This window comes from Ranitomeya imitator, chromosome 1, assembly GCF_032444005.1.
Source record: "Ranitomeya imitator isolate aRanImi1 chromosome 1, aRanImi1.pri, whole genome shotgun sequence".
NCBI classification, from domain to species: Eukaryota; Metazoa; Chordata; class Amphibia; order Anura; family Dendrobatidae; genus Ranitomeya; species Ranitomeya imitator.
This window is the reverse complement of record NC_091282.1, coordinates 969,546,657-969,573,143: the sequence shown is the minus strand read 5'-3', so window position 1 is coordinate 969,573,143 and position 26,487 is coordinate 969,546,657. Positions and strand designations below refer to the sequence as shown.

Sequence of the window (26,487 nt, the reverse complement as noted above, 5' to 3'; positions counted from 1 at the left end):
ATTCTATGTTTTGTCCAGCTTGTCAGTATGGTTTAATTCAGTTAAGCTGGAAGCTCTGGGAAGCAGATTTACCCTCCACACCTTTAGTCAGGTGTGGAGATTTTTGTAAACTCTGTGTGGATTTTTGTAGTTTTTAATACTGACCGCACAGTATTCCGTCCTGTCCTATCTATCCAGCTAGACTGGCTTATTGTGCTACATCCTGGTTTCATTCTACGTATGTCTTTTCCCTCTCCACTCAGTCATTACTTGTGGGGGGGCTATCTATCCTTTGGGGATTTTCTCTGAGGCAAGATAGTTTTCCTGTTTCTATCTTTAGGGGTAGTTAGTTCTCAGGCTGTGACGAGGTGCCTAGGGAGTGACAGGAGCATCCCACGGCTACTTCTAGTGTTGTGTTGAGCTTAGGGACTGCGGTCAGTACAGGTACCACCTCCTTCAGAGCTCGTCCCATGTTGCTCCTAAACCACCAGATCATAACAGTACAAGTGGCCAAAAATGAATTAAATGCATCTCAAAAGAAGGAAAAAAAAATTCTGAGCCATTTTTTTTTCTGTGCTCTGTTTTCTTTTTTTTCCTCTTGATCTCTGGGTGGTTCAGGATTTATGCTCTGGCATGGATGTTCAGGGTTTGTTTTCTCGTGTGGATCAACTTGCTGCAAAAGTACAGAGTATCTAAGGTTATGTTGTCCAGACTCCGGCTTTGGAGCCAAAAATTCCTACTCCTGATTTGTTTTTTGGGGACAGATCCAAGTTTTTGAACTTAAAAAATAACTGCAAATTGTTTTTTGCTTTGAAACCCCGTTCTTCTGATAATCCCATTCAGCAAGTTAAAATCATCATATCCTTGCTGCGTGGTGACCCTCAGGACTGGGCATTCTCCCTTGAATCAGGGGATCCGGCATTGCTGAATGTAGACGCATTTTTTCAAGCGCTCGGATTATTGTGTGACGAACCTAATTCTGTGGATCATGCAGAAAAAACCCTGTTGGCCCTGTGTCAAGGTCAGGAAGCGGCAGAATTATACTGCCAGAAATTTAGGAAATGGTCTGTGCTCACTAAATGGAATGAGGATGCTCTGGCTGCTATTTTCAGAAAAGGTCTTTCTGAAGCCCTTAAAGATGTTATGGTGGGCTTCCCTACGCCTGCTGGTTTGAGCGAATCTATGTCTCTAGCCATTCAGATTGATCGGCGTCTGCGCGAGCGCAAAGCTGTGCACCATATGGCAGTGTCCTCTGAGCGGAGTCCTGAGCCTATGCAATGTGATAGGATTTTGACTAGAACAGAACGGCAGGAATTCAGACGTCAGAATAGGCTGTGTTTTTACTGTGGTGATTCTGCTCATGTTATTTCCGATTGCCCTAAGCGTACTAGGAGGGTCGCTAGGTCTGTTACTATCAGTACTGTACAGCCTAAATTTCTCTTATCTGTGACCCTGATTTGCTCATTGTCGTCCTTTTCTGTCATGGCATTTGTGGATTCAGGCGCTGCCCTGAACTTAATGGACTTAGAATTCGCTAGGCGCTGTGGTTTTTCCTTGCAGCCTTTGCAGAGCCCTATTCCTTTGAGGGGCATTGATGCTACACCGTTGGCCAAGGATAAACCTCAGTACTGGACGCAGATGACCATGTACATGGCTCCAGCACATCAGGAAGATTGCCGTTTTCTGGTGTTGCATAACCTGCATGATGTTGTTGTACTGGGATTTCCATGGTTACAGGAACATAATCCGGTGCTGGATTGGAAAACTATGTCTGTGACTAGTTGGGGTTGTCAAGGGGTACATAGTGACGTTCCTTTGATGTCAATTTCCTCTTCCCCCTCTTCTGAGGTCCCTGAGTTTTTGTCGGATTTCCAGGATGTATTTGATGAGCCCAAGTCCAGTTCCCTTCCTCCACATAGGGACTGTGATTGTGCTATTAACTTGATTCCAGGTTGTAAGTTCCCTAAGGGCCGACTTTTCAATCTGTCTGTGCCAGAGCATGCCGCCATGCGGAGTTATGTTAAGGAATCTTTGGAGAAGGGGCATATTCGGCCGTCTTCATCACCATTGGGAGCGGGTTTCTTTTTTGTTGCTAAGAAGGATGGCTCCTTGAGACCCTGTATAGATTATCGTCTTCTTAATAAGATCACGGTCAAATTCCAATACCCCTTGCCTTTGCTTTCTGATTTGTTTGCTCAGATTAAGGGGGCTAGTTGGTTTACTAAGATTGACGTTCGAGGGGCATATAATCTTGTTCGTATTAAACAGGGTGACGAATGGAAAACTGCATTTAATACGCCCGAAGGCCATTTTGAATACCTCGTGATGCCATTCGGGCTCTCTAATGCTCCATCTGTGTTCCAATCTTTCATGCATGATATTTTCCGCAATTATCTTGATAAATTCATGGTTGTATATTTGGATGATATTTTGATTTTTTCCGATGATTGGGAGTCTCATGTGAAGCAGGTCAGGATGGTATTCCAGATCCTTCGTGATAATGCTTTATTTGTGGAGGGGTCTAAGTGCCTATTCGGAGTTCAGAAGGTCTCTTTTTTGGGTTTTATTTTTTCTCCCTCGTCTATGGAAATGGATCCTGTTAAGGTCCAAGCTATTCATGACTGGATTCAACCAACATCTGTGAAGAGCCTTCAAAAATTTTTGGGCTTTGCTAATTTCTATCGCGGTTTCATTGCCAACTTTTCCAGTGTGGTTAAGCCCCTTACTGATTTGACGAAGAAAGGCGCTGATGTGACGAATTGGTCCTCTGCGGCTGTTGAGGCCTTTCGGGAGCTTAAACGCCGATTTACTTCTGCCCCTGTGTTGCGTCAGCCGGATGTTTCTCTTTCTTTTCAGGTTGAGGTTGACGCTTCTGAGATTGGGGCAGGGGCCGTTTTGTCTCAGAGGGATTCTGATGGTTCTTTGATGAAACCGTGTGCTTTTTTTTTCCAGAAAGTTTTCGCCTGCGGAACGCAATTATGATGTCGGCAATCGGGAGTTGTTGGCTATGAAGTGGGCGTTTGAGGAGTGGCGACATTGGCTTGAGGGAGCTAAGCACCGCGTTGTGGTCTTGACTGATCATAAGAATCTGATTTACCTCGAGTCGGCCAAGCGGCTGAATCCTAGACAGGCTCGATGGTCCCTGTTTTTCTCCCGTTTTGATTTTGTGGTCTCGTATCTTCCGGGATCTAAGAATGTTAAGGCTGATGCCCTCTCTAGGAGTTTTTTGCCTGATTCTCCTGGAGTCCTTGAGCCGGTTGGCATTCTTAAGGAAGGGGTGATTCTTTCTGCCATCTCCCCTGATTTGTGGTGGGTGCTTCGGGAATTTCAGGCTTATAAGCCTGACCGCTGTCCAGTGGGGAAGCGGTTTGTTCCTGATAGATGGACAAGTAAGGTAATTTCTGAGGTTCAATGTTCAGTGTTGGCTGGTCATCCTGGGATTTTTGGTACCAGAGATTTGGTTGCTAAGTCCTTTTGGTGGCCTTCTTTGTCGCGGGATGTGCGTGCTTTTGTGCAGTCCTGTGGGACTTGCGCCCGAGCCAAGCCTTGCTGTTCCCGCGCTAGTGGGTTGCTTTTGCCTTTGCCGGTCCCTGAGAGGCCCTGGACGCATGTTTCCATGGATTTTATTTCAGATCTTCCTGTTTCCCAGAAGATGTCTGTTATCTGGGTTGTTTGTGACCGGTTCTCTAAAATGGTCCATCTGGTACCTTTGCCTAAGTTGCCTTCCTCCTCAGATTTGGTTCCATTGTTTTTTCAGCATGTGGTTTGTTTGCATGGCATTCCGGAGAATATTGTGTCTGACAGAGGTTCTCAGTTTGTCTCTAGATTTTGGCAGGCTTTTTGTGCTAGGATGGGCATTGATTTGTCTTTTTCTTCGGCGTTTCATCCTCAGACTAATGGCCAAACTGAGCGAACTAATCAGACCTTGGAGACCTATTTGAGATGCTTTGTGTCTGCTGATCAGGATGATTGGGTGTCTTTCTTGCCGTTGGCCGAGTTTGCCCTTAATAATCGGGCTAGTTCGGCTACTTTGGTTTCACCTTTCTTTTGTAATTTTGGTTTTCATCCTCGTTTTTCTTCGGGGCAGGCTGAGCCTTCTGATTGTCCTGGTGTGGATTCTGTGGTGGACAGGCTGCAGCAGATTTGGACTCATGTGGTGGACAATTTGACGTTGTCTCAGGAAAAGGCTCAACGTTTTGCTAACCACCGTCGGTGTGTTGGTCCCCGGCTTCGTGTGGGGGATTTGGTTTGGTTGTCTTCTCGTCATGTTCCTATGAAGGTTTCTTCCCCTAAGTTTAAGCCTCGGTTTATTGGTCCTTATAAGATTTCTGAAATTATCAATCCGGTGTCTTTTCGTTTGGCTCTTCCAGCCTCTTTTGCCATTCATAATGTTTTCCATAGATCTTTGTTGCAGAGATATGTGGTGCCCGTTGTTCCCTCGGTTGATCCTCCTGCCCCGGTGTTGGTTGAGGGAGAGTTGGAATATGAGGTTGAGAAAATTTTGGATTCTCGTTTTTCGAGGCGGAGGCTTCAGTATCTTGTCAAGTGGAATGGTTATGGCTAGGAGGATAATTCTTGGGTTGTTGCCTCCGATGTCCATGCCGCCGATTTGGTTCGTGCTTTTCACTTGGCTCGTCCTGATCGGCCTGGGGGCTCTGGTGAGGGTTCGGTGACCCATCCTCAAGGGGGGGGTACTGTTGTGAATTCCGCTCTTGTGAGTTCTGCTCTTGGGCTCCCTCCGGTGGTTTTAAGTGGAATAGCTGCTCCTTGGATTTAGCAGTCTGCAGCTGCTTCCACTGATTGTCTTTCTGCTCGGCTATTTATGCCTGGCTCTTTCTTCAGCCAGTGCCACTTGTCAATGGTTCCTGGTTGGATTCACATCTCTCTTGGATTTCCCTGATATCCTGACCAGTTCAGCAAAGATAAGTCCTTTCTTTGCTCTTTTCTGTCCACATGTTGTGGACTTATTCGTTCTGTGCATTCTATGTTTTGTCCAGCTTGTCAGTATGGATTAATTCAGTTAAGCTGGAAGCTCTGGGAAGCAGATTTACCCTCCACACCTTTAGTCAGGTGTGGAGATTTTTGTAAACTCTGTGTGGATTTTTGTAGTTTTTAATACTGACCGCACAGTATTCCGTCCTGTCCTATCTTTCTAGCTAGACTGGCTTCCTGTGCTACATCCTGGTTTCATTCTACGTATGTCTTTTCCCTCTCCACTCACAGTCATTACTTGTGGGGGGCTATCTATCCTTTGGGGATTTTCTCTGAGGCAAGATAGTTTTCCTGTTTCTATCTTTAGGGGTAGTTAGTTCTCAGGCTGTGACGAGGTGCCTAGGGAGTGACAGGAGCATCCCACGGCTACTTCTAGTGTTGTGTTGAGCTTAGGGACTGCGGTCAGTACAGGTACCACCTCCTTCAGAGCTCGTCCCATGTTGCTCCTAAACCACTAGTTCATAACACAGATCGCTGCTATGTAGCAGAGCCGATCGTGCTGTGCCTGCTTCTAGCCTCCCGTGAAGGCTATTGAAGCATGGCAAAAGTTAAAAAAAAAAGTTAAAAAAATTTGAAAAAAAATAAAAAAAAATATGAAAGTTTAAATCACCCCCCTTTCACCACCAATCAAAATAAATCAATAAAAAAAATCAAATGCCAGAATTACGTTTTTTTGGTCACCGCGACATTGCATTAAAATGCAATAACGGGCGATCAAAAGAACGTATCTGCACCAAAATGCTATCATTAAAAACGTCTTCTTGGCACGCAAAAAATAAGCCCTCAACCGACCCCAGATCATGAAAAATGGAGACGCTATGAGTATCGGAATATGGCGCAAATTTATTTATTTTATTTTTTTTTTAGCAAAGTTTGGAATTTTTTTTCACCACTTAGGTAAAAAATAACCTAGTCATGTTAGGTGTCTTTGAACTCGTACTGACCTGGAGAATCATAATGTCAGGTCAGTTTTAGCATTTAGTGAACCTAGCAAAAAAGTAAAAAAAAAACAAGTGTGGGACTACACTTTTTTTGCAATTTCACCACACTTGGAATTTTTTTCCCGTTTTCTAGTACAGGACATGCTAAAACCAATGATGTCGTTCAAAAGTACAACTCGTCCCGCAAAAAATAAGCCCTCACATGGCCAAATTGACGGAAAAATAAAAAAGTTATGGCACTGGGAAGGAGGGGAGAGAGAAACGAACACGGAAAAATGAAAAAATCCCAAGGTCATGAAGGGGATAACAAATGGAAAAGCAACAAATAGTTTTATTTATATTTTCGTATTTTGCACATTAAAATTACTTTGTAAAAAAAAATAGTTTTGTCACGATATTCTGGCAGACATAACCTTTCTATATTTCTATTAATAGAGCTGTATGAGGGCTTATTTTTTTAGGGCAATTTGTGAATTTTTATTGTGGTCACTTTTTAATTCAACTTAAACAGTGATGTTGACCTTTTCTCATGTTGATTACTGGGTGGGATAGATAGCATGCTCATTTTATAGTTTGGGACTTAATGGATGCATGACCACACATACAGGTGCTTCTCACAAAATTAGAATATTATCAAAAAGTTAATTTATTTCAGTTCCATTAAAAATTGAAACTCATTACAAGGTCACTACAAAAGTGATCTATTTCAATTGTTTATATCTGTTAATGTTGATGATTATGGCTTACGGCCAATGAAAACCCAAAAGCCATTATCTCAGTAAAGTAGAATACTTTATAACACCAGTTTGAAAAATTGTTTTAAAATACAAAATGTTGGCCTACTGAAATGTATGTTCAGTAAATGCACTCAATACTTGGTCGGGGCTCCTTTTGCATGACAATACCCCATAGATTCTCTATGGGGTTAAGGTCAGGCGAGTTTGCTGGCCATCAAGCACAGTGATACTGTTGTTTTAAAACCATATATTGGTACTTTTGGCAGTGTGGACAGGTGCCAAGTCATGCTGGAGAATGACATTTACATCTCCAAAAAGCTTGTCAGCAGAGGGAAGCATGAAGCGCTTTAAAATTTTCTTGGTAGATGTCTACGCTGACTTTGGTCTTGATAAAACAAAGTGGACCTACACCAGCAGATGACATGGCTCCACAATCCATCACTGATTTTGGAAACTTCATACTAGACCTCAAGCAGCTTGGATTGTGTGCCTCTCCACTCTTCCCCCAGACTCTGGGACCTTGATTTCCAAATGAAATGCAAAATTTACTTTCATCTGAAAACACCACCTTGGACCACTGAGCAATAGTCCAGTTCTTTTTTTCCTTGGCCCAGGTAAGACGCTTCTGGCATTGTCTATTGGTCATGAGTGGCTTGACACAAGGAATGCGACACTTGTAGTCCATGTCCTGGATATGTCTGTGTGGTGGCTCTTGTAGCAATGACTCCAGCAGCAGTCCACTCCTTGTGAATCTCTGCCAAATTTTTGAATGGGCTTTTCTTAACAATCCTTTCAAGACTGCGGTTATCCCGGTCGCTTGTGCATCTTTTTCTACCACTTTTTCCTTCCACTCCACTTTCCATTAATATGCTTGGATACAGCACTCTGAACAGCCAGCTTCTTTATTGATGACCTTTTGTGGCTTGCCCTCTTTGTGGAGTGTGTCAGTGACTGCCTTCTGGACATCTGTCAAGTCTGCAGTCTTGCCCATGATTGTGGAGCGTACTGAAACAGACTAAGGCTACTTTCACACTTCCGTTGGTACGGGGCCGTCGCAAACCGTCGGCCCGACGTACCGACGGACGTTGTGCAAAATAGTGCACAATGTGAGCAGCGGATGCAGTTTTCAGACGCATCCGCTGCCCATTATGAGTTCCGGGGAGGAGGGGGCGGCGTTTCGGCTACGCATGCGCAGTCGAAAATGTCGGACGAGTCGCCCAAAAAAAAACGTTACATTGAACTTTTTTTGTGACTACGGTCCTCCAATTACCGACGCATCCAGTGCACGACGTATGTAACGTGTGTCCATACGTCGCGATGCGTCGGTAATACAAGTCTATGTGCAAAAAAAGCATCCTGCGAGCAACTTTGCAGGATGCGTTTTTTGCACAGAACGACGCATTGCAACGTCTTTATAAAGACGGAAGTGTGAAAGTAGCCTAAGGGACCTTTTAAACGCTTATGAAGCCTTTGCAGGTGTTTTTTGTTAATTATTCTAATTTACTGAGATAAATGACTTTGGGGTTTTCATTGGCTGTAAGCCATTATCATCAACATTAACAGAAATAAACACTTGAAATAGATCACTCTGTTTGTAATGACTCTATATGATATATGAGTTTCACTTTTTTGCATTGAATATCTGAAGTAATTTAACTTTTTGATAATATTCTAATTTTGTGAGAAGCACACTGAATGGGAAACCACTGGGTAAATCTGACAGGGAGAAGGACTTGGGGATCCTAGTTAATGATAAACTTACCTGGAGCAGCCAGTGCCAGGCAGCAGGTGCCAAGGCAAACAGGATCATGGGGTGCATTAAAAGAGGTCTGGATACACATGATGAGAGCATTATACTGCCTCTGTACAAATCCCTAGTTAGACCGCACATGGAGTACTGTGTCCAGTTTTGGGCACCGGTGCTCAGGAAGGATATAATGGAACTAGAGAGAGTACAAAGGAGGGCAACAAAATTAATAAAGGGGATGGGAGAACTACAATACCCAGATAGATTAGCGAAATTAGGATTATTTAGTCTAGAAAAAAGACGACTGAGGGGCGATCTAATAACCATGTATAAGTATATAAGGGGACAATACAAATATCTCGCTGAGGATCTGTTTATACCAAGGAAGGTGACGGGCACAAGAGGGCATTCTTTGCGTCTGGAGGAGAGAAGGTTTTTCCACCAACATAGAAGAGGATTCTTTACTGTTAGGGCAGTGAGAATCTGGAATTGCTTGCCTGAGGAGGTGGTGATGGCGAACTCAGTCGAGGGGTTCAAGAGAGGCCTGGATGTCTTCCTGGAGCAGAACAATATTGTATCATACAATTAGGTTCTGTAGAAGGACGTAGATCTGGGGATTTATTATGATGGAATATAGGCTGAACTGGATGGACAAATGTCTTTTTTCGGCCTTACTAACTATGTTACTATGTTACTATGTTACTATGATATTCATAAGTATTGTTTGTTTCTCTTCAGGCTAACTGACCTCGGGTTTGAAGTGAAGAGCTATGATAACCTCAAAGCTGTGGAAATTCTAGAGAAAGTCCATGATGGTAAATTCTAAATTTGAAGAACAAAAGCTCAATAGTTAAAAAAATGTATTCTATAGGCAGGTATCCGATATCTCATGTGTGCCTGATTTTTCATTGCAACATTGAACCCCCCAATATTATGCAGTGGGCCACAGATCTACAAAAGCTGTGACCGTGTGCTGATATGTTGGAGTTAGTGACTAAAGGGCTGGGAAGTGCCTAAAAACTATGGTGGTTTTATGATGGAAACTCAATTTATGTGCACGTTTCACATAAGCCACTAGGGGTAGTATCACAAAATCCCTTGTGGCAAGGGGCAGTTCCACTTTATAATGCACATATAGTTATGCTTACACCATCTCTGAAACATATGTTCTGTATAGTTTTTGTTTGATTCTGCCAGTCTCTTATATGCTTTTGTTTTCCATATGACCCTTCAGTTGCCATGAGTGATCACGGTGATGCTGACTGCTTCCTCTGTGTGTTTTTGAGCCATGGAGAAGATAATCACGTCTACGCTTTTGATGCAAAAATTGAAATTCAAAGACTGACTTCTCTATTCAAAGGGGACAAATGCCAGAGCTTAGTGGGCAAGCCTAAGATTTTCATAATCCAGGTAAACATTTTAACGGTTAATGTGTGTATTATTTTTTCTTTGATTTATATAGACAAGGATTACCCTAACTATACATAGGTTAATGGACCCTTTTTTGTAGATTGTAAGAATTTAAGTAGTCATCAATGACCTAAATGTATACAGGTTATGAGATTCTGTGTCGATTACTATTATTATGATGAAATCTCATTAAAGGGAACCTGTCACCCCGAAATTCGCGGGTGAGGTAAGCCCATCGGCATCAGGGGCTTATCTACAGCATTCTGTAATGCTGTAGATAAGCCCCCGATGTTACCTGAAAAAGGAGAAAAAGACGTTATATTATACTCACCCAGGGGCGGTCCCGCTGCTGGTCAGGTCGGATGGGCGTCTCCGGTCCGCTGCGGCGCCTCCTATCTTCTTTCCATGACGTCCTCTTCTGATCTTCAGCCACGGCTCCGGCGCAGGCGTACTTTGCTCTGCCCTGTTGAGGGCAGAGGATAGTACTGCAGTGCGCAGGCGCCGGAAAGGTCAGAGGCGAGGCGCCTGCGCACTGCAGTACTTTGTCTGCCCTCAACAGGGCAGAGCAAAGTACGCCTGCGCCGGAGCCGTGGCTGAAGATCAGAAGAGGACGTCTTGTAATGAAGATGGGAGGCGCCGCAGCGGACCGGAGACGCCCGTTTGAACGGACCACCAGCGGGACCGCCCCTGGGTGAGTATAATATAACGTCTTTTTCTCCTTTTTCAGGTAACATCGGGGGCTTATCTACAGCATTACAGAATGCTGTAGATAAGCCCCTGATGCCGGTGGGCTTACCTCACCCGCGAATTTCGGGGTGACAGGTGCCCTTTAAATTCAATGTTAGTAAATAGGGGCTGGCTACCCACGAAAGAGATAAAAGGGGTGTATTCACGTTTAGTGTACATGATGTGTACTGTCCATCTTGTAGGAGGAGAATCTTCTGCATATTATAGTAGCAGTCACCACTGTCAGTGCTTTTGTGGCTCTTACCTCGTCCCTTCACCTTCTGTGTAATTTAGTCTCCTCCCATGTGACTGCTGACAATGGCAGGTGATTAATAGTATCAGCATTTACGATAAAGGAATATCCATGTCCACCAATGATTGAGTAGAATGAACATCTCTCATCCTGTTCAGAAATGTCAGCAGCATCTACAATGTCTACATTAACACTTTATAATGCACACTGCAGCTGATTAAAGGGATCCTGTCCGGCGGTTCCAAACTATAGGCAGCATGAATTGCAGCCTGACTGCACGACTTCAGCCAGGTTTATTATTTTATGAAGTTTTCTGGCTTTGAAGATATGGTTGGAGACCATAGCCAGAGACAAGACTAGTCTGGCTCTTCTCTCAGCCGTCTCTTCCCAGCGCCACTGTAGGTGATTGACAGGTCTCTTCTCGTGCTCACATGAGAGAGACCTGTAAATCGCATTCAGCAGCACAGGGATGAGTGCGTCAGGGGCAACCGGACTAGTCTGGTCTCAGGCTATAGTCCCCCATTGGATCTTCAAAGCGGGAGCATTTAAAAAAATTAAAAAACCTGTCTGAAATCGTGCAGCCAGTCTGTATCATGCTGCCAGTAGTTACATTTATTTTAATTTAATTTAAAAACCTGTAGTGTCTATCTCTCACCAGTTGCCGCAACATGTAAGCAGGATCTCGGTGGAGTAACATCAGAACAATGTTTTTACTGAACAAAAAGGACACCGTAGCCATTTTAGTATTTTAGGAAATAATGAATTATGCTGCTTTAAATGGTGTTCTACCAAAAGTACATTATGGCATATGATCATATGACCAGAGTATACCATCACTCATTGATCAATAGGGCTGAACCAGCTATGATCATTAAAACTACTGTTCTGCACGACTAGTGACCTATATTTCACCTGTACACCCCCTATAGGTCAGATGTTAATGTTCATATTAAAAAGATTCTAGTTTTGTTTTTTCTCCTTATTATCCATCACATGTACTGCGCAATTTAATTTTAAAAAAAAAGAAAAGTGAACATGTCACTTATTGTTTCTTCTCAACTCTTTTGGCAGGCTTGTCGAGGTGCTGAACATGATGAGCCAGTCATGGCCACTGACTATACTGACAGCAGCGTGGATATCCCTGAGAAAAATACCACTGAAGTAGATGCAGCCTCTGTATATACTCTGCCTGCTGGGGCTGACTTCATCATGTGCTATTCTGTTGCAGAAGGTATCAGATGCTATATTATGTTTAAAGAACATTTGGGAGCGTTATAAAGATGTGCACTTCTTAGGCTAGACTTACTATATAGTTAACTGAGGTAAAATGTGCCTCCTAATAAATTTGTCACATCGTTTTCCTATCAGTGTCAGAGATGGGAATACCCCTTTAACCTCTTCACGACATATGATGTCATATATAGTGTTTCTGACTTTCCCCGCACTGCTCCCTCCTAAAACATGTTTGTTCCGACCATGACGGCACCTCTAAGACCTCAAACATATTCTTAAAACAGTTAGTAAAATATTTTTACGTTAAATGTACACGGAATTTAACATTTTCTTTTCTTCAACCCGGCACGCATATCAGGTCATCTGTTTCATACATGGATCCGTTCTCTTTTCTTCTTTTAAACACGAGCCTGCATGACCCCGTTCCCTTTGCTCCTGGAACCCGGACACAGCGTGTCCGTTCAAAACACAACAGGCCTATTGGCCACTTACGTCTGCTCTGACAGTTCAAGTGCTCAGTCCTTCCATTTCTGACCCGGTAAGATCCTCGAGTCCTTTTTGTGAATCACCGGCCCTTTAAAAGTGAAGTGCGCTGCCCATCTGTTCCTGGGGTAAAAAAAAAAGTCCAAAAAGTCACAAGGGTTATCGTCTTTTTAAGGGTTCACGGTCCTGTAATCCAGAAGGGGAATGCACAACAAGTAGAGGAGGGGGGGAGGGGGAACAAAACACACTGCACACAGGAAAATAAAATTTGGCCACAGTGGCCAACACCGGCTGTCTCTGGTTACTCAGGGGCTCCTACCCTCAGTGACGCAGAACAGTCCCATTCTTTTCCATGTAACTAGCACAAGAGCAACAATTTTGGATTCACAAATTTTAAGGGGCCACACTCACTCCGAAGTGTCTCTGTGATCAGCATACTGGGCCTCTCTGTGGCCCTGCACATATGTAAAGGTATGACCCAACGATCCACTGGAGGTGCACTCTCCACTGCCTCTTCTACTCCTTCCTTCAGTAGACAACTGGCTCTTTGATCTCAGTGTCACCCATTCCTATGGCCCTGCTGCTGCTGTTACCGTCTCATTGATAGGAGATACCGACCTCAGGGGTATGGGGTCCTCCTGTCTGGCGGCCTCCGCCTGAGCCGTCTCTGGCGACCGCATGATCCCCTGAGCCTCTCACCTGCCGTTCCACTTTGGAGGAGAGCATGGTTACTGCGACTGCATAAGGACCCCTGGGGCCTTCTTCTTTTATGAAAGCCACCCGGTCCCACTCTTGCAGGGACCCGGCCTTCACAAACTGTTTCGCCGGTCCTGGACTCCCTGATGAATCTGTATCCCCGGGAGGGATTGATGTACTGGATTAGGCTGCACGTCATCCGGTCGGCCATTGCTCCTCCTCCTGGATGCCAGAGCTCTTCTTTGATGCAACGCTTCCTTTGCCTTTTCTCCTCCACCACTCCAGATATCCATCGGCCTCTTCTGTGGTGGGTACCTGGGGCTCCTCCTGTTACAGAGGTAGCGGGTAGGGATCAGGGCACATATCTCACTTACCCCCTGTGACACGTCCAACCGGGGTGACCATCCGTGTGGTTTAGGGGCCACAGCTGCAATCATTCCCCAGTCATGGTGTGATTCAAGCACTTCGGCCATATTTGTCTAAAGGCCGTTGTCGTTCCTCTTCACCGGCCGGTCAAAGGGGAACCATTCCGTCGGAAATGGCAGGACATCCTCTTCAAAGTCGTCTTTTCCAGTAGCCACTTTCCACAGGCCTCAAAGTCGCGATTCCAGCTTCGGGCATGCTAGGTATTACTCCCAGTCTTTCCGCCTAATGCCACCTTGGAAGGACATGCTGCTACGCTGCATCTGGGTAGGTCACGTTTCTTCTAATGGCGCTGCACTGCTTTACATGTGAACATCTTCTACCGAACGTCCCCTTCAGTTGCTGGAGCCGATTGATTGTTCTGACTGTTCAGCCTCAGGCTCCTCCTGTTCCTCCTGAATTTGCCGCAGGGAGCAGAGTTTCTTTTTCTTTTGCTGCATTCACCTTGCACGGGCACTACTTATAGTGGGCTGCAACCTTGGTTCAGGCCCGTGCCAGACAGATTTTCGCTCTGGTTTTGGGATTAGAAAGCCCACAATGGGCGGAGCTATTGCCAGCCTTCGGAATCTCATCCGCCATTTTAGGTTTTACCGAAATCTTCCCCACATATTTCACGTTTTCACGATGCATGATTTTGGCGTGCCAACTATGCCAAGTTGTAAGGGGGGGCAGGGTGGTAGTAATGGACAAGGGGCTGCTGTATTCCCACACCCTGGACCCTTGCAAATATACTGTGTCCCGATTCCCATGTACTTGTGTTGGTTGCAGACTTCTGCCTTCTCCTGTTATTTGGGTTCAGGAACCACCGCACACACATTAAGGGACATCCAATTAGTTTTATAATAAACAACTGTACTTAATTGTCCATTTGCATCTTAATGAGACACGCAGTATTGGGCACAAATTTTTTCATTTTCAAAGTCCATAACACAGCACGTTCTGATGTCCATTGTTCGCTTGCCCAGAGCTATCCTTTTCATTTCCAGCATCACTATCTCCTGAGACACTCCTGTGTGAGATTCCCTGGCCGACTTCCCCTCCTAGGAAAATATTGAGGCACGCTTCTATGTGCTCCCGCTGGACTACAGGCCCCGAACGTTTCAGGAATGTTCACTCAGAGTCTGTGGCTGGCATTCTGCTGCTGAACAGCCCGTGCTCTTAGTGCCCTTGGACCTCCAAATGCTATTATCTCTCCATCCCATCTATCACTGCCACCGAAATCAGGAAGCGTTTTTCTTGATCACTAACTCACCCTGCTCCTCCCACACTGGAGCTGCTTCCTGAACAATTAACTGTATCATAACTGGCACTACACACTGCCCGATTCTAATGTGCCCACAACTACACTGTTGGAAATCCTAGCTTACAGTGGGTGCGGTAAGTATTCAGACCCCTTTAAATTTTTACTCTTTTTTTCTTTGCAGCCATTTGGTAAATTCAAAAAAGTTCATTTTTGTTCTCATTAATGTACACTTTACACCCCATCTTGACTGAAAAAAACAGAAATGTAGAAAGTTTTGCAAATGTATTAAAAAAGAAAAACTGAAATCACATGGTCATAAGTGTTCAGACCCTTTGCTTAGTATTGAGTAGAAGCACCCTTTTGAGCTAGTACAGCCATGACTGAGTTGTCTTGGGAATGATGCAACAAGTTCTTCACACCTGGATTTGGGGATCCTCTGCCATTCTTCCTTGCAGATCCTCTCCAGTTCCGTCAGGTTGCATGGTGAACAGCCATTTTCAGGTCTCCCCAGAGATGCTCAATTTGGTTTAGGTCAGGGCTCTGGCTGGGCCAGTCAAGAATGGTCACAGAATTGTTCTGAAGCCACTCCTTTGTTATTTTAGCTGTGTGCTTAGGGTCATTGTCTTGTTGGAAGGTGAACCTTCAGCCAAGTCTGAGGTTCAGAGCACTCTGGAAGAGGTTTTCATCCAGGATATCTCTGTACTTGGCCGCATTCATGTCGTGCAACGGATCCGATGTGTTTTGGCGGACCGTCGTCACAAAAAAAAAGTTCAATGTAACGGTTTTTTTTGTCCGACGCGTCCGCCATTTTCTACCGCGCATGCGCCGCCGAAACTCCACCCCCTCCTCCCAGGACTTCAGAATGGGCAGAGGATGTGTTGAAAAACTGCATTTGCTGCCCACGTCGTGCACAAATTTCAGAACATGCATCGGTACGTCGGCCCGACGCATAGCGACGGACCCGTACCGACGCAAGTGTGAAAGTAGCCTAAGTCATCACCCAGCCCTGGATCCCTCCAAAATGAAAATGCAACGGTTCTTGGATGGTGCCAAATGCAAAAACTTTTTGTTATACAAATTTATGAATTTTTTTTTCACCATTAAAATAAAAAATAAACAATGCATTTGGTATCTGCGTACTCATACTGACCTGGTGAATCATATTGACTTGTCAGTTTTACCATATAGTGAACATGGTAAATAAAAAAAATAAATTGTGAAATTGCAATTTCACTGCACTTAGAATTTTTTGCCCATCTTCCAGTACACTTGTATGGTAAAATCAATGGTGTCTTTCAAAAGTAAAACTCGTGCTCACATGGCTATAGTGATGGAAAAAATAAAGTTATGGCTCTTGGAAGAAGGGAAAATACAAAAATGGAAAATGGCCATGGCGTGACGGGGTTAAAAACTGGTCTATAGCACATTGTTTTTTTTTTTAATGAGATAATTGATGAAAAAAAAACCCACTGCATTGCATTTTCCATTTTGCAGCAAATTAGTTTTTAGTATAATTTATTTTAATTTACATTTAAATGTATTATGATTTATTGTGTTTCACCTCTATTATTTTTTTTTCCCTTTTAAAGGCTACTATTCTCATCGGGAAACTCTAAATGGGTCCTGGTATATCCAGGATCTGTGTGAAGCACTTAAGAAGTATGGAAAAGAGCTGGAGTTTACAGAACTGCTGACGCTGGTGAACAGAAAAGTGTCTCTACGCTCTGTTGAGAATTGTCTTGATAGGAATGCGATTGGGAAAAAACAAGTCCCCTGTTTTGCATCCATGCTGACCAAGAAGCTCTACTTAAGGCCGAAGTAAAAAAAATGTGCAACTTTTTCTTATTACAGAACTAGAATATGGTAAACAGTAAGGGTATGTGCACAGGATGTGGATTTTGCTGCGGATCAGCAGAGGATCTGCAGCGGTGGATCCACAGCAGTTTCCCATGAGTTTACAGTACAAAGTAAACCTATGGGAAACGAAATCCGCAGTGCACATGCTGCGGAAAAAAACGTGCGGAAACGCGTTTTATGTTCCGCAGCATGTCAATTCTTTGTGCGGAATCCGCAGCGTTTTTACACCTGCTGCAATAGAAAATTGCAGATATAAAACCGCAGCGGAATCCGCAATAGAAACCGTGTAAAATCCGCAGTAAAAACCGCAATGGTTTTGCACAGCGGATTTATCAAATCCGCTGCGGAAAAATCCGCAGAGGAGCTTTCTACGTGTGCACATACCCTTAGGCTTTTTCATGCAGTTTTTTTGCGTTTTTTTGCCGGAGGTTCCCAATGCAATAATATAGTGGGAAATGCGCAAAAAATCTGCAAAATTAATGAAAACGCTGCGTTTTTTACCGCTATGCATTTTTTTCACGGAAAAAAGCGCAACATATGCACAAAAATTGCGGAATGCATTATAAATGATGGGATCCATATGTATGCGTTTTTATACCGAAAAAAAACCGCAAAAAAACTTGAAAAATCCTGAAGTGTGCACACAGCCTTACTCAGTTCAGATGAAAAGCCTTTATAGAGACCAGCAAACATTTCAGTTAAGAAGTTTCCGTAGGATTTCCAGTTACGCTGCAATCTATGTTATTGTAGCTGATGGATAAGGGAATTTTTTTAAAGTTTTATTACAAATTCTCAGGAAAAAGTAGGGAATCAGGTCAATAGATTTAGATTCAGATGCAGTTTTTTTAAATACAATATAATACTTCATTGATTCATTTTTTATATCGCAGCATTTGTATCTGTAGCAATAAAATGGAAATTTTCACAATATGTCTGTTTTGTGTAAATATATGCATTAAAACCTGTCATTACTAATGACACTGTGGGAGTGATTCATCAAATTGAAGGTCAGATTTACAACGTCAGTCATTTTTCTTGATCCAATTTTTTTTTATCAGTGTTTGGTTAATGTTTCAGTCTTTACTATCAGTGTTCCAACAGACATTTTTCTTGTCTGGAAAAAAAAATTGCAAAGCTTCTCCTGAGGCCGTTTTCACACGTCCAGATAATTCCGGTACCGGAGAAATCGGTACCGGAGTTATCCGTGTCCGTGTGCTCACGTAGCACATCAGTGTGGCACACGTGCGGCAGCCGTGTGCCGACTAAGGACCACACAGACCGTGCATATTCATCACTGTAATGAGCGGTACCATGTGACCGCTCACACAGGACAGGCTGCCGGCGCTGAGAGCATACATCGCAGGAGCTGGGTGAGTATTTCTCTGCAAGCGGGCGGGCGCACAGGGGATGGGAGGCGGGAGGTGACCCCCAAACCTTATTTTTAACACAAACAAAAAAAAAAACTTGATTTTTCATCTCTTGTCTCCTGCAGGGGACAAGAGATGAATGCCGCCTTCAGCACCACACGCAGTGGGGACAGCGCTTACTGTAGGGCTGTCTCTCCTGCGGGCGGTACGTGCACACGGAGGAGAGTGCACACTGTTCTCCGTGTGCACGTGGGTGGGACGTAAACACAAATGCAGAGAAAAAAGAAGGCAGCACTCACCGATCTTCAGAAGCAGGTCTCTTTATTTACTCACATAACATCTTCACGGCCGGGAGTGCAGGGGTACAGAGTGTGGCGGGGACTGACGACGGCCGTTTCGCACCTACCTGGCGCTTCTACGTGGGTGGGACGTATTGCGGTACGTGCTGTCGGAGAAAAGCGGACATGTCCTCCGTGTTTTGCACACGGACACACGGTCCGTGAAAACTCGGAGACATGGGCATAGACCCATTCATTTGAATGGGTCTACGTGTGTCAGTGTCTCCGGTACGTGAAAAAACTGTCAGTACATGTACCGGAGACATTGACGTGTGAAAGAGGCCTGACCACGTTCACACGTGGCAGTATTTGGTCAGTATTTTACATCACTATTTGTAAGCCAGGAAAAATATATATCTTTGTACTGTGTTAGCCAGTAGATTGAAAAATATGTAAAATATAAACATTTGAGAGTCCTCAGTGATTGATACCTTTTTAATGGCTACCTGAAAATTGGTAACAAATTGCAATCTTTCCAGACTACTTAGGTCTCTTCATCAGGCATAGAATAACACCAAAATCTGAAGTTATATATTTGTACACAACAAGACATAGGATAATGCATATTTTGTTGCACATTTGCAACTTTCTGTGATTCTAACGCAGCAATAGTGTATGGAAAACAAGCTAGGCAAGTAATAGAACCTTTCACTGGATATGATTAAAATGATTTATCACTTGCTGCAGTTTTGATATACCGTGTTCACTGTTTTTTTATTTCTGTAGATCTAGCAGCTCTCTGAATGATGAGCTCTGTATAACACAGTGTACATACTGTGCAGGGATGAGGCAGTGACCCAGGAAAAGTTAAAAGTAAAGTCTCTTAATAAAACAGCGTACTCACAAGCAAAGGAAGTAAATCAGATCCTCCGTATCGCAGCCGGGAAACAAAGACAGTCCATGACTGGTTGTTGTGGGCAACTGCGCCACCGTGTACGCTATGTACTGTCTGCATGCAAGACCAAACAGACACACCCAAACCCTTCCTGCAGGGTATTTGTCTCTAAGTGGAATCTGTGGCCATAGGCCACCTGTAAGGCCCGGCCTGGAGGAAACGGACCGGCCCCACTTCCTTCCTGCAGTCTGTTTAAAAAATAAAAACCCATACTGGCTTTTCCTAAACAATGCTTAGGCCACATAGCTTGACCAGGCCCATGCTTACTCACAGGTGTCCTGCTGTGACCACAAGGCACTCCAGCGGGTCTAATAAGACTCCGTCCACATCCTGGAGGATACATATTGACCCTCGCATATAATCCCCACTTCCTGTTTCACACCTCTTACACCACTGATTGCCTGCATACACTATTATTGGCAGAAAGCTGTTAATCAGTGTTGGGGCAGAGTTATACAGAGGAGGACTACATGACATGAGACAACTAATGATAATCTCCTGCTGATAAAACACAGATTTTATTGAAATTACAACAAGAATCATGGGAATCCGGGTCTCTGTCGCTACATAAGATTAAATAGCAGAAACCTGCTGAAAGATTCCCTTTAGGGCAGCGTCACACGGCCGTAGAATCTCCCTTCCAAGAGAATTGGGCCAATTATGCTAAAAACACTCAAATCAAACTCTGAGCCGAGTGTGATCACAGTGAAATCTGATTCTTAGATGAGGAGAAGATGGAGAGCAAAATTTCTCCATTGTGTGAGTCAGCGGAAATCAGACTGTACTCAGATGTCGATCGAGTGCAATCTAATGATTTCACGCACCCGTAGAATGGAATGGATGTTTCCCGCTTTCAGAGTAAAATGGCAATATGTTGTGATTTTTTCATTGACAGATTCTGTCCGTGAAAAAATTAAAAATCAATCATCAACACTGCTCCACAGGTTCCAAGCTCCGGCCATGGCTGTTAACCAATTAACCCCTTTCTGAAGTTTCCGACATGTGGCGTAATAGTATGCACATGTTGGGCTCCCCCTGTTTGGTGCGGACTCCGGCGCTAAACCTGCACCTTTATGGGCACATGACAGCTGATCTATACAGCTGACATGTGCCCGCAAAAGACGCGGGTAGAATCATTATCCACCCGCAGCTGCTAACTAATTAAATGCCGCCGTCAATCTCAGACAGCGGCATTTAACTCTCGCTTGCAGGAAATGCATCACTAATCCCACCAATCGGTGACCCGGTCACATGGTCTTTTGAACACCAAGGGTCGGCATGACAACCAGAGGTCTGCAGTAGACCTCTATGGTGGTGATTGTTAGATTTCTATGAGCGGACGGCGCTCATAGCAAGTGAGCATTTCTGCTGCAAACAGGCGAGCTGATTATTGCCTGTGTGTAGCAGAAGCGATCAAAGTTCTGCAGCTTCTAGTCTCCCATGGAGACTATTGAAGGATGCAAAAAGTAAAAAAAAGTTTTTAAAAGAATAAAAGTTCAAATCACCCCCCTTTTGCCCCATTCAAAATAAAACAATAAACAAGTAACACATATGGTATCATCATGTTCAGAATCGCCCGATCTATCAATATGAAAAAATAATTAACCTGATCGCTAAACGGAGTAAGGCCGGCGTCACACTTGCGAGTTTTACGGACGTAAGAGCGCAGAATCTACGTCCGTAAAACTCGCAAAAAATACGGCACAATTATTCTCTATGCCCCTGCTCCTATTTGCCGTATTTTACTGATCAGTATTATACGGCTTTCTACGGCCGTACAAAATCGCAGCATGCTGCGTTTGTCACCGTACTGCGCAAGAAATACGCCAATGAAAGTCTATGGAAGCGTGAAAAATACGGATTACACACGGACAAGCAGTGTGACTTGCGAGAAATACGCAGCGGTGTTAGAGAGAAAAGCCGGTAATTCAGTGCGGTGTACAGTAAAATCACACTGACAGCTTACAGTAGAATAGGTAGAATAAATGTGTACACATAGAATAGGTATATATATATATATATATATATATATATATATATGTCAGTGAGACACATATATGTATATATATTAATATTTATTCCAGCGCTATACAGCTTGAAAGCCGGTAATTCAATTACCGGCTTTTTCTTTCTCCTTCCTAAAACCCGACATGATTTGAGACATGGTTTACATACAGTAAACCATGTCTTCTCTCCATTTTTTTTGCAGATTCCACACTACTTATGTCAGTAGTGTGTATCTGCAAAATTTGGCCGTTCTAGCTCTTAAAATAAAGGGTTAAATGGCGGAAAAAATTGGCGTGGGCTCCCACGCAATTTTCTCCGCCAGAGTAGTAAAGCCAGTGACTGAGGGCAGATATTAATAGCCTGGAGAGGGTCCACGGTTATTGGCCCCCCCCTGGCTAAAAATATCTGCCCCCAGCCACCCCAGAAAAGGCACATCTGGAAGATGCGCCTATTCTGGCACTTGGCCACTCTCTTCCCATTCCCGTGTAGCGGTGGGATATGGGGTAATGAAGGGTTAATGCCACCTTGCTATTGTAAGGTGACATTAAGCCTAATTAATAATGGAGAGGCGTCAATTATGACACCTATCCATTATTAATCCAATTGTAGTGAAGGGTTAAATAAAACACAAACACATTATTTAAAATTATTTTAATGAAATAAAAACAATGGGTGTTGCAGTATTTTATTCAACGCCCAATCCAATCACTGAAGACCCTCGTTCTGTGAGTAAAAAAACATAATAAACCAACAATATACTTACCCTCCGCAGATCTGTAACGTCCAACGATGTAAATCCTTCTGAAGGGGTTAAAACATTTTGCAGCAAGGAGCTGTGCTAATGCAGGCTGCTCCTCGCTGCAAAACCCCAGGGAATGAGGCTAAAAATAGATCAATGATCTATATTTAGCTTCATTTGCGGTGAGGCGCCCTCTGCTGGCTGTTCATAGATCGTGGGAAATTACCTAGAAAGCTCCCTGGCTTTCTAGGTAATTTCCCACGATCTATGAACAGCCAGCAGAGGGCGCCTCACCGCAAATGAAGCTAAATATAGATCATTGATCTATTTTTAGCCTCATTCCCTGGGGTTTTGCAGCGAGGAGCAGCCTGCATTAGCACAGCTCCTTGCTGCAAAATGTTTTAACCCCTTCAGAAGGATTTACATCGTTGGACGTTACAGATCTGCGGAGGGTAAGTATATTGTTGGTTTATTATGTTGTTTTACTCACAGAACGAGGGTCTTCAGTGACTGGATTGGGCGTTGAATAAAATACTGCAACACCCATTGTTTTTATTTCATTAAAATAATTTTAAATAATGTGTTTGTGTTTTATTTAACCCTTCACTACAATTGGATTAATAATGGATAGGTGTCATAATTGACGCCTCTCCATTATTAATTAGGCTTAATGTCACCTTACAATAGCAAGGTGGCATTAACCCTTCATTACCCCATATCCCACCGCTACACGGGAATGGGAAGAGAGTGGCCAAGTGCCAGAATAGGCGCATCTTCCAGATGTGCCTGTTCTGGGGTGGCTGGGGGCAGATATTTTTAGCCAGGGGGGGGCCAATAACCGTGGACCCTCTCCAGGCTATTAATATCTGCCCTCAGTCACTGGCTTTACTACTCTGGCGGAGAAAATTGCGCGGGAGCCCACGCCAATTTTTTCCGCCATTTAACCCTTTATTTTAAGAGCTAGAACGGCCAAATTTTGCAGATACACACTACTGACATTAGTAGTATGGAATCTGCAAAAAAAATGGAGAGAAGACATGGTTTACTGTATGTAAACCATGTCTCAAATCATGTCGGGTTTTAGGAAGGAGAAAGAAAAAGCCGGTAATTGAATTACCGGCTTTCAAGCTGTATAGCGCTGGAATAAATATTAATATATATACATATATGTGTCTCACTGACATATATATATATATATACCTATTCTATGTGTACACATTTATTCTACCTATTCTACTGTAAGCTGTCAGTGTGATTTTACTGTACACCGCACTGAATTACCGGCTTTTCTCTCTAATATATGTGTCTACTGATATATATATATATATATATATATATATATATATATATGGACAGTATATATATATTTTCTTTTCTTTTTGGGACACATGGATCACTTCTATAGCGGTATGTTGGTTTTGCTAGCCTGCGAGAAAACCACGCAGTACGGATGCCATACGGATTACATACGGAGGATGCCATGCGCAAAAAACGCTGACACACCCTGCCTACAGAGGAGCTACGGACCACTTTTTTCGGGACTTTTCAGCGTATTACGGCCGTAATATACGGACCGTATTGTTTTACGCTGTGTGTGACGCCGGCCTAACAAGAAAAAAATGAAAAACACCAGAATTACGGTTTATTGGTCGCCGCTACACTGCAATAAAGTGCAATGTGCGGCACACAAAAAAAAGCCCTCACCCAGCCCCAGATCACGCAAAATGGAGACACTACAGGTAATGGAAAATGGTGCAATTTTTTTTTTAAACAAATTTGGGAATTTTTCACTACTTAAATAAAAAAGCACCTAAACATGTTTTATGTCTGTGAACTCGTAATGACCTGGAGAATCATAAGTGCAGGTCAGTTTTAGCTTTTTAGTGAACATGGTTAAAAAAAAAACCCAAAAAACTGGAATTTCACTTTTTTTTGCAATTTCACTGCACTTCAAGTTTTTTCCCATTTCACAGTACACTATATGTTAAAACCAATGGTGTCGTTCAAAAGTACAACTTATCCTGCAAAAAAACAAGCCTTCATATGGCCATATTGACCGAAAAAAGTTATGGCTCTGGGAAGAAAGGGAGCAAAAAACGAAAATGCAAAAAACGGAAATTTTTTTTTCATCATTTAAACGAAAAACATACGCAGTGTATGTTTTGTACTGCCGAAAGTGGACTGACCTGGACAGATCATATTTACCGCACTGTCAACGCCGTATAAAAAAAAAATTGCGGAAATGCGTCATATCATCCCATTTACAATTTTTTTTCCCTGAATTTCAGTACACTATATAGTAAAATGTATGGTGTCATTCAAAACTACAGCTCCTCCATTAAAAATAAGCCCCCACACATCTATATTAATGGCAAAAAAAGTGATGGCTCGAGAATAAAACGAAAGCAGAAAAATGAAATGGTTTTTCTTGTGTGTGTCTTTCTATTTTTAAATACGGGGTTAGTAAAGGGAGAGTTTGATAGAAGTCTCTCCATTACTAACTTTGCACCAAAAAAGAAAAAAATAAGAATGGACAGCAGCTCCAAAAATCATACAATGATCTAATGCCGCTAGGCAAAAATATATATAACTGAACTGGACATGAGGTTCTTAGTTTAACATTCTGATCAGACTGATGAAGCCCACTGCCACGTCACAGCAAACCTCGTAGTGGGTCCTACCGCCCTAACGGAGCGGAGCCGTGCGCCGACCACCGCCACAGCGGCAATGCACCAGCAGGGCAGATGGCCTGGTGCCCCACAGCACCCATGCTGCAAGACTGAAACCCATGACTCCAGACCGTGCCACCCCACCAGCACAAAGCCACAGCAACAATGGCCGCCACACAGCACCCACACCAAATGAAAGGAGCACTGAAACTCGCCTTTCTCCAGCTCTTCAGTGAGAGCAAAAACGGGCTAAACCCCTTACTTTGCAGTCTCCTGCTAATTAAACTCACCTGTGCCAAATACCACTTCACCAGGGCAATCGGGAAGAGCCAAGGCTAAGCGCCAGTATTGGCACATCTAATGGATCTGCCATTTCTGGGGTGACTGAGGGCTGGTCTTAATACGCTGGGAGAGGGCAAATATCCATGGATCTTCCCAGACTATTAATATCGGCCCCCAGAAGACTATTTTGCCTTAGCTGGTTATTAAAAATAGGGTGGACCCAATGTCATTTCTTTTTGCTCCCTCCATTTTTAATAACCAGCAAAGGCAAAGCAGACAGCTAGGGTCTGATATTAATAAGCTGGGGAGGTCCATGGATATTGGTAGTTTCCCAGCATAAGACCAGCTCACCTGGCTAGTTATTAAAGTAGGGGGGACCCCACTCCCCCCCTTACGAAAAGCTATTAGAAAAGCTGACATTCGTAGGATGGAATACATGAAAGCTTTAATGAATGCAAGAGTGGACAGATTTGAGGTTGTATGGGCTTCAAGGGACTATTTTTGTGCTCAAAATAATAGGACTTTCTCGGTTTCTTAACTGGTTTCTTCTTCCATTCCCCTCCCTATGTGTATTATTCATCTTATTTAGTGTTGTTGTTTAACAAGAATTATACTATAAATATGTGGGTGCTTAATTTGACGTCAATTATAACTTCTGTTGGATTTTCTGTCTGTTACTGTTCCATTAAGTAATATGTTTTGATGCCACTAGGGGGAAACATCTCCTAACAGTTTATGCACATTGTACACGGTGGGCCATTTACAGTATATGGATACACCTAAATAAAATGGGAAAGGTTGATGGTATCAACTTCCTGTTTGTGGCACATTAGTATATAGGAGGGGGGAAACTTTTCAAGATGGGTGGTGACCATGGCGGCCATTTTGAAGTCGTTCATTTTGGATCCAATTTTTTTTTCTCCATGGTAAGAGGGTCATGTGACACATCAAACTTATTGAGAATTTCACAAGAAAAACAATGGTATGCTTGGTTTTAATGTAACTTTATCCTTTCATGAGTTATTTACAAGTTCTTTTTGTTTACAGCCATTAACTTGTCGCAGAGGTTAACACGTGAGGAGCGGATAGAAATTGTGTTGATGTCTGGTAGACGCAGTACCCGGGTTATTACAGCAGATTTCAATGCAAGACACGCTACGAGACCATCCATCTCCCATGCTACAGTTAGCAAACAGCTTGCCAAATTTCGTGAAACAGGTTCAGTGTTGGATTTGCCAAAATGTGGACACAAGAAAACTGTCACTAATGAAGAAACATCAGTGGCTGAAGATGCACTGAAGATGGCACGTTCCCTGAATATGGCACATTCACTGAGTTTTTCCAGCAAGATGGTGCACCACCACATTATGGGTGTCAGGTCCGAGCATTCCTACATAAACAGTTTCCTGGAAAGTGGATTGGTTGTCGTGGGCTACTTTAATGGCCACCCACGTTTCCCGATCTGACCCC

The 26,487-nt window shown here is 43.5% G+C and overlaps 1 protein-coding gene across 4 annotated transcripts in view; it reads left to right on the top strand.

Annotated features, from left to right (window-relative positions):
* The window catches only part of CASP6 (caspase 6), an 84,585-nt gene extending 66,935 nt beyond the window's left edge, over positions 1 to 17,650 (top strand). For all 4 annotated transcript variants that reach the window (XM_069743842.1, XM_069743841.1, XM_069743844.1 and 1 more), the window contains 4 exons: positions 9,135 to 9,211; positions 9,631 to 9,806; positions 11,857 to 12,016; positions 16,453 to 17,650. In XM_069743842.1, coding sequence (XP_069599943.1) covers positions 9,135 to 9,211; positions 9,631 to 9,806; positions 11,857 to 12,016; positions 16,453 to 16,685 — 646 coding nt within the window. In that variant the 3' untranslated portion in view covers positions 16,686 to 17,650. The remainder of the gene's footprint in view (positions 1 to 9,134; positions 9,212 to 9,630; positions 9,807 to 11,856; positions 12,017 to 16,452) is intronic.
* The last annotated feature ends 8,837 nt before the right edge of the window (positions 17,651 to 26,487 follow it).